The 9,013-nt window shown below is 38.8% G+C and overlaps 2 protein-coding genes across 3 annotated transcripts in view; both read left to right on the top strand.

Moving 5' to 3' along the window:
* Positions 1-9,013, top strand: part of LOC106879434 (arsenite methyltransferase) — a 48,390-nt gene that overhangs the window by 4,875 nt on the left and 34,502 nt on the right. Inside the window, exon 1 of one of the 2 annotated variants that reach the window (XM_089341422.1) lies at positions 1-473. This exon is cut by the window's left edge and continues 126 nt beyond it. The exons of the other annotated variant lie outside the window; for it this stretch is intronic. Within the exon in view, the coding sequence (XP_089197548.1) occupies positions 301-473 (173 nt within the window). The 5' untranslated portion in view covers positions 1-300. The remainder of the gene's footprint in view (positions 474-9,013) is intronic. 2 annotated transcript variants of the gene reach the window in all.
* Positions 3,007-4,049, top strand: LOC149136881 (uncharacterized). Its single transcript, XM_089341436.1, has one exon. It carries the CDS (start codon positions 3,111-3,113, stop codon positions 3,951-3,953), a length of 843 nt encoding a protein of 280 aa, XP_089197562.1. The 5' UTR covers positions 3,007-3,110; the 3' UTR covers positions 3,954-4,049.

Raw genomic sequence — 9,013 nt, 5'->3', positions numbered from 1 at the left:
TTAAAAATTCCGAAAGATTAATTCCATTTTATTTGTGATGGCTATTTCGGAAAGTTACGAGAGAGAACAACGAAGAAAAACTTTCTCTTGGCCTTTAGAAAATGATATTAGGTTGTCAATTAATGTATCGTAAACCAAAAAGGCGAGGGGCGGGGTATTATAAACGTCGGCAGAAGCTCCAACGAGATATGAGCTATTTATTCTCCATATAAAGCTGAGTTTTATTATCTGCTGCTTTAAGCTTTTCGCCGACACTTATAGATAATACTAACTGTTATTTCTCTACGAATAAATATAATCATGTGTGATGCAAGTAAAGGAAAAATCTACGATCAAGTGAAGGAATATTACGGGAAAACCGTTAAAACAACGGATGATCTAAAACTTAGTTCATGCAGTATATCACTAGGCAGGGGCCTTAGCCCACGGATAAAGAATGTTATTGCTATGGTCCACGAGGATATCCGTAAGAAGTAAGTAAACAATTATAAGATCGAAAATTACAAACTTTGCCTTTCAGCTACTGATATCGATAAAACAAGTCCTATTTACCGTATTTTAACGTGTTTAAGGAACCCCCTAATTTTTCGGGCTTAAAATTTGGAGAAAAAAGTATTGTAAGGGATTATAATACTATCCATGTTTAAGAAACTCCCATATTTTTTAAACCTAATTTTTGACAAAAAAAAAAGGGTTCCTTACACACGTTAAAATAAGGTAAGTAGTGAGATCGATAAAATAGACAAAGGTGATAGGATGACCGAATCGTTTGAGAATCGAACGAAATACTTGTGGCTTTTTAATTATAGCTGTTAAATGTTGTGCGTTCAAATCTTTGAAGTTTAACTTTGCCTTTCATTCTTTCGAGGTCGATGAAACAATGTATCTGTCAAGTATTGGAGTCGGTGTAATCGAATCAATAATACTGATTGGTAATCCTTAACTAAAGCGGTGTCAATTTAAATAAAAACTAATATTTCTTCTATAGTAGTTGTTCTCAACCTGGGTCCACATAAACTTTTTGGGGTCCACGCAACTACATAGTAAACTGGGGATCCACAATAGTATTTTAAGGGCCCCTAAAATAATTTTGTTTTCGATGTATGTATTGGTATGTATTGCAAGAAGCAGCTAGGTTTCTTTGACATATAACGTAGTTCAACCTACACAAGTTAATGTGTGCAAAACAAAATAAGAATTTAGTAAGTTACTATAGAACTAGTTTTTAAACATCAAATGGCTATAGGGGTCCACCAGAATAAAATAGCAATCAAAGGGTTCCAGGGGTTGGGAATCCCTGTTCTATTGGGGATAGGCATATGTAGAGGTATGATATAGGCATACGTCCACATGTGTGCCCCGACTGTTTTTTCTATTCAATGGTGCACCCTCAGATTTACAGTGATACACTTATTTCAAAACTCCACTTTCAACATTATTACAAATTAGTTCCCTCTCAGAATATTCTGAAATACCCCCAGGAACCGAAGTCTGGCGACGGGCCTGGTTGCAGAGTAAATTGAAAAATCTCATAGGTTTGAAATGCGTAATAGGTCCACCGTAAGCCTATTTTGGCATAATTTCGTTTATTGTTTCGTTTTTGGATTTGGTTTGCAAGATTCTTTATTATGGTCTCGAGATTTTCAGCTAGTTGTTCGGTAACTTCTGAAAGAATTTTTTTATTTATTTACCAGTTTGAAGGCGACATTTGCTCTGAAGTCGGTGAGAAGTTCAACTTCAAGCGAATGTCGCCTTCCAGTGGACATGAAAACTGAAGGAAATAAATAAAAATTATTTACGGAAATTACCGTACAACCAGCTGGAAATCTGACCATAAACGAAACTATTTCATCCTCACCTTTTTTTTAAAGAAGGAAAATATTTCAATTCATGATTTTTAAATGTCTGCTCCTCCCACTTCTCATACGTTCACGGTAGCTACGTCAATTAAAAGATTTTCCCCCTCATGTTATAAGTATATCAGGATCTTTTTGGCTTGACGGGCAACACTTGTTTTCTTAACGAAACACTTTCAAACTTGGGACACTGGTAGAATGTGTCATATAAAACATCTTTTTCTCTTAGCCTTCTTAACAAAAAATTGTACATCGCAAGTTATTTCATGTTAAAGTTGTCGTATTTCTGTAATTTCAACCAATCACTGACGTCTATTCAGCTGAATACAGTTAGTGCTGTTTTGTAAACAATAAATGTTTGCCTGTGTCAAGTGTAGTAAGGGTTTAGGGTTTTAGGGTTAGGGTTATGAGTTATAGGGTTTTAGGGTTAGGGTTAGGATTATGAGTGAGGTTATGGCAAAAATAATCATAACCCTAACCGTAATCCTAAAACTAACCTTAACTCTAAAACCCGAACCCTACCCCTAAAACCCTAAAGCTAAAACCAGTACTAACGCACGAACGATGTCATAAATAACAGTGACAAACGAAATATATACCGCTGATAGTTGTTGTTGACAACGGATATTTGTTGTTGACAAACAACGGCACTAATTTTATTCAAGGGAAAAGATCCCATGACACTGTTGTTTACATTCCACAGTGTAATTGTTTTCACCTCGATAGACGTCAGTGATTGGTTGAAATTACCGAAATACGACAATTTTTTACAAGAAATAACTTCGAATACCAAATTTTTTATCTGTTCTATAACACAAAATATACAAGTATTCGAAGTTTGAAAGTGTTTCGGTACCAAAAACACTACATAAAACATAAATGAAAAATGTTGCCCGTCAAACCAAAAAGATCCGTATATCATATTCTGAAACATGTATTTTAAACGTCACGTCCTTCTTCACCCTCACTAATCATGCCTAAAATAGTGATACGCGCAGGTTTTCTCATCGAGGGTCTTGAGCGGGCGTTCGCAACAACTGGTGTCAGAAGTGGGATTAATTTGCTGCAATGAGTCGGTTGTTCGCTATGGCCTCGGAAGGAGCACGGACAAAGGGCCAGGCAAGGAGGGAAGAGATATCCCTGGCCACAATTGTGCGAATGTTGGAGGAATAGAAGCAGAGCTTTACTGAACTCCTGAAAGAGCAACAGAGGTTGAAGGAAGATCATCGGCAGTTTAAGGAGGAGTTCCGTGGAATGAGTGGCGATGTCGCATGGTGCAAGCAGCAGATGGAAAGGCTTAACGAGAGAATGGAGTGCGTAGAGAAATTTTGTGCTACCGAGCTGAAGTTTGCTAAACCTGAAGTAGTTGCTGTTGCTGCGCCATCTCGTAATGCTGCGACGTCTGAGCCCGGTTCTCCTGGAGTTCAAAGTAGCATTGTAGTCTCCATTAGGAAGAAGCCACAGGAGTTCGATGGCAAAGTGTCTTGGGAGGCCTACCGAATTCAGTTTGAGATGCTGGCGAACCAGAACGACTGGGAGGAGGGGCAACGAGCCATTCAGCTTGCCACTAGTTTGAAGGGTCCTGCACTGGAGGTGCTGGACCAGCTGTTGAAAGCAGACAGGGGTCGTTACTCAGCGCTGGTTGAAGTACTCCAGAGGAAGTATGGCACTATGTGCCAGAGTGAAATGTACAGGGCACGTTTCCGCACCCATGTCAGGGCTAGAGGGGAGCCCCTACAGCAGCTTGTCCAGGACTTGGAGAGCACGGTGCACAAAACCTACCTGACAGCGACCCCCGACCTCTTGTCTCTTCTTTTGAAGGAGCAATTCATAGATGCGCTGGACAGTGTAAATCTTAAGGTCCAGGTGAAGCAGACACGGCCAGGTACGATGCAGGAAGCGCTGGCTGGGGCTCTGGAATTCGAGTCCTATGTCAAATCTAGAACCGGAAAGCCAGTTAGGCGGTACTGGCAACGGCCACGCTCAAAATGGTGTATTTTATGTGCCACCCGCACAAGAGCCAGTCCAGGGGCACTGGCAACGATCTCACTAAATGAAAATTATTTTAATTTCATCATCATCATCACTACCATTTAACACCCGTTTCCTATACTGCATAGGTTGGACAGTTTGACCAGAGCTGGCAAGCAGGAGAGCTGTACCAGGTTCCAGCTTGGTTTAGCTTGGTTTAGCTATGGCTGTCCTTCCTAATGCCCACCACTTTACAGAGTGTACTGGGTGGCACCAGCATGGGTAAATTGTAAGTGGACCAGTACAGGTGTAAGGTGTTTTATTGTCATCCCTTCTGGTCATTTCTTTGTATTTTACGTGCACTTTTGTCACCTAAAAGAGGACACAGTGCTTGATTTAATATACAACTGAAAAAAAAAAACAAAAGAAAAACTAATTAACCAAACCAATTTCAATCCTGTGCTGGGATTTTATCACCGACTGAGTCAGAACTGTCTTAGCAGCATTATAGGCCCTGAGTAAATCAATACACTGGATCCATTTATTCACAGCAAACAACAACATACGTAGATCAGAATTGGGACCCCTAGACCCATGAGGTCCCCAGGCAACTGTACTGTGTGCTGATGCTATGATATGGCACTGGGCTGAGTACAATGTGTCCACAGAGACTCTGCTTATAAGTCCATTATAAATTTCTTGTGCTTGAGCAGGTGTCCATTCAATGCTATGCTTGACTAGCACCTATAACTGAAACAAGTAAATGAATATATATATATATATATATATATATATATTTATATATATATATATTTATATATATATATATATATATAATCTATCTTCGCTCCTTTGCACCACATGGGCTCAACTCCCCTCCACTCTTCATCTAAACCCCTCCTCCTGTCTCTCTCCCCCACCCTCCCTCCTACCACCCATCTCTCCCCTCCCCACCTCCTGCTCCGACTCCTACTTCTTTGTACGTCTCTTCACCTCTCTTCATACTTCTCTCCACTCCCACTTCTCTTCACCCCCTACTCTTTCTCTCCTCTCTCTTACTCTCTTGTACTCCCCCTCTCTCACTCTCTTCCCCTCTCTCTCACTCTCTTTCTCTTCCTCTCTTTCTCCCCCCATACCCACCTTCTCCTCTTTCTCTCCCCCCCATACCCACCTTCCCCCTCTCTCAATCCACCTTCCCTCTCTTATACCCACCCTCTCTCCTCTCTTCCTCTCCCCTCCCATACCCATCTTCCCCCTCTCTTACATCCACCTTCCCCTTCTCCCTCCTCGTCAACACCCCCTCATAAGCTCATCCCACCACACCCCAACACACTCCTACTCTACCTTCCCACTCCACCCCATCCAATTCCTTACACCCACCACCCACCCCTACCCACAGACCCCTACCTCTACCCCACCCTCAGCCTAACCCACACTCCACCCATGCCTTCCCCACCTCCCAACACCCTCACATCACACCACACCAATACCCTCCCATCACACCATGCACACACTACAACTGACCAACTACTTTCTCCCTTTCTCCCTTCCCCATTTTCACACTATATATGTCAAGATCACCAGCATTCTACCTCCCACACACAGCCCCTCGTTCCCGATCACCGTTTGTTATCTCCCCCTTTCTTAGCTCTCCTGAAATAAGAATTTCTAACTTCCGGTCAGCCATTGTTATGATCGGCCATTATTATGATTGACCGTTGACTGAACACTATTCAATTTTTTTTCTCCGTGTTTTTCTCCTTGTCTCCGTATTCTTTCTGTTGAAGAGCGTAGCTCGAAACGTCAAAGACTTTCCGTATTCCCGAGCGTCATACTAATATATCCTTTTGTTATTTACACCACCTGTCCTCGTCTGTTGTTATTATTTGTATATTCTCCCATATATATATATATATATATATATATATATATAAAAAAATTTATCTGTTAAATTCCTGTTCAATGGCCGGATAATTGAAGAGATGTTGGCGTCGGCTCCCACCCCGGCATCTGAAACTCGGAGTTTTATCATGGCTACCGAATAATTGTCTCATATTTTTACAGATAAATTTCTCTATTTACATAATATCGAGGTCACTTTCTTTCTTTTGTAGTCCTTCCTATCAATATATATATATATATATATATATATATATATATATATATTATAAAATATGGTAATTAATCATATATTAATTAATATCGATTAATTACCAGGAGGCCAGCACATCTAAAGAATCAAAGAGATTCAGAAATAGTATCTGCAATCTCAGGGGATTAAGGAACATTTTTATATATAACGTTGACCACTAACGTGGACAATTAATGTGCTAGAAATAGATCACATCTTGTGTCTATTAAGACTTAAATTAGGTCTTAATAGACACAAGATGTGATCTATTTCTAGCACATTAATTGTCCACGTTAGTGGTCAACGTTATATATGTGTGTGTGTGTGTGTGTGTGTGTGTGTGTGTATATATATATATATATATATTTATATATATGTATATATATATGTATATTTTTTTTCTCTAAGTTTCAGTCCAAGGACTGTGGTCATACTGGGGCACCACTATTTATGTTGCTACACTTTCACTAAGCCTCCTCTGATATGTGACATTTGGTGGCTGAGGAAGTTTGACATTGCTGCTCTCATCTGCGCTTCCTGCCTAGAGGTAGATTCATCCGGCACCCTTGACAGAAAGATATCTAGTTTTGTTTTGAAAATGCCTACATTCACGTCATGCAGGTCTCTCTGGCTTTATAGGAGGATATTAAAGAACTGTGGGCCTTTGAAACCCAAGCTGTTGCAGTATCTGGTCTTGTATCTTGATGGCAGTGTTGGGATCTTTGATACCATGCAGTAGCGCCCTGTCCTGCTGTTTGTATAAGTGACAATGCCAAAGTTTGGAACAAGTTTTTCTAGGATTTTCCAGATGTATATTATTGCATATCTTTCCCGCCTTCACTCCAAGCAGTAGAGTCTATACTCTTCCAATCTCTCCCAGTAGCTCATATATTGTATTGTATCAATCTTCATTCTGTAGCTTCACTGGATTGCCTCGAGTTCTGTTGTTAATTTTACACTGTTTGGTGACCACAGTTTAGAGCAGTAATCCAGATGGCTGAGAATGAAAGTCTTCCAGAAGACCATCATGGTTTCCTTATAAGAAATAGTTTATAAGAACAGTTTTTTATTTATTTATTTAACAAGCTCTATATGGTTACCATTGTTTTAAAAACACATTGCAATATGTTTACTCCACACATTGTGAACTCGTAATAGCACATCTGGTGATATGTGTGCAAAGGAGTTGGTGATGCCTTCTGTCAAATGATTTCTGTCTTTTGGGATCTATTTTAAAACGGGGGCCACATTTTTCATTAATGTTTTACGTAGTGTTTTTGGCACCAAAAGACTTTCAAACTTCGTATACTTATCTATTTTGTGTTATAGAACAGAAAAATATTTTTGTATTCGAATTTATTTCATGTAAAAAATTGTCTTATTTCGATAATTTCAACCAATCACTGACAAGTATTCAGTTGTTTACATTTACTCCTTTGGCTGATTAAGCGATGTAAAGCGTATTTAATCTCCATACCTTCGTTTTATTTGCTTTTTTCATTTTAAATTTGCTTTAACCCGAACCCTAAACCTAGGGTTAGGGTTAATTGTTTCAGAATTGTTTGTTTATGTAGTCGGCACTTAATATATATCGGCTGAATGGACGTCAGTGATTGGTTGAAATTACAGAAATACGACAACTTTCACATGGAATAACTTATGGATTTCTTTTTTTTTTAAGAAGACTAAGAGAAAAAGATGTTTTATATGACACATTCTACCAGTGTTCCAAGTTTCAAAGTGTTTCGTTAATGAAAAATGTGGCCCCCGTTTTAAAAAAGATCTGTCTTTTGTCTTTCCGTGATACACCATGCCTTTCAAATGCCCCCAAAGATAGAAATCAACACCAAAGATTCTTTGAAAGCTGCCATAGTCATAGTAATGTCCAAATTTAACCAGGACCACTTGATTTGAGCAGGTAGGCGATTTAGATCTCATATAGAAACAGTTGTTGAAGCTGAAGGTGGCTTTATTGAATAACATTATAGAAAAGAAGGTTTATTTTTATCGTTATAGTATATTTTGATAAAATTATCTGTTATTGTATATCTGTTTTTTTATAAACTTCTGGCTATATATAAATGAGAAACCCATTCTAAATTATCTAGCTGACGTACTACGACGAAATACCCAAGATGCAGATAAGATAGAGATTTTTATTTATTTACGGCCTCAAACATCTCAATACCTTGCGCTTTCTTGTTTCTCTCCATGAAATTCAATTGAATTCAGTTGTTGTCTTAAATTCATGCTTATTCATTTTCTAAGCTTCCTAAATTCATGCTACGTTATATTCTAATCACCCAGAATTCATTGCTCTTTTAAAAAAATTACGATTTATGCATTGTTGTCTCTCAAATATTTAAAATCTACAATTAAGAGCCCTCTCTACTCGCTGGCGGTACCTACCCACCACCACTACCCATTTTCCTTTATTCAAAAATTCTTATCGCTCCTTAAAATTATGGCTTTTAAGTGTTGATTTCTCAGCCCAAGAATTACAGCGTGATGTGCTGCTTGACTGGTCCCCCCTCTCCCTCTCTCTCTCTCTCTCTCTCTTTATATATATATATGATGATGATGATGATGATCTTTTCTCCCGCCATGCCTCTGTCTACCCCTCCATCCTCTCTCTCCCCCTTCGTAGTTTTTCCTTTAAGGTCTTCAGGTTCTGGCTATATATAAATGAGAAACCCATTCTAAATTATCTAGCTGACGTACTACGACGAAATACCCAAGATGCAGATAAGATAGAGATTTTTATTTATTTACGGCCTCAAACATCTCAATACCTTGCGCTTTCTTGTTTCTCTCCATGAAATTCAATTGAATTCAGTTGTTGTCTTAAATTCATGCTTATTCATTTTCTAAGCTTCCTAAATTCATGCTACGTTATATTCTAATCACCCAGAATTCATTGCTCTTTTAAAAAAATTACGATTTATGCATTGTTGTCTCTCAAATATTTAAAATCTACAATTAAGAGCCCTCTCTACTCGCTGGCGGTACCTACCCACCACCACTACCCATTTTCCTTTATTCAAAAATTCTTATC

This window comes from Octopus bimaculoides, chromosome 2 (genome assembly GCF_046866305.1).
Source record: "Octopus bimaculoides isolate indiv1 chromosome 2, ASM4686630v1, whole genome shotgun sequence".
Lineage (NCBI taxonomy): Eukaryota > Metazoa > Mollusca > Cephalopoda > Octopoda > Octopodidae > Octopus > Octopus bimaculoides.
The sequence above is the reverse complement of the archived record's forward strand: the minus strand, read 5'-3'. Positions and strand labels throughout refer to the sequence as shown.

Bases quoted from the DNA above. Each gene is read 5' to 3' on its own strand.
- LOC149136881 (XM_089341436.1), top strand. From the start codon at position 3,111: ATGAGTGGCGATGTCGCATGGTGCAAGCAGCAGATGGAAAGGCTTAAC.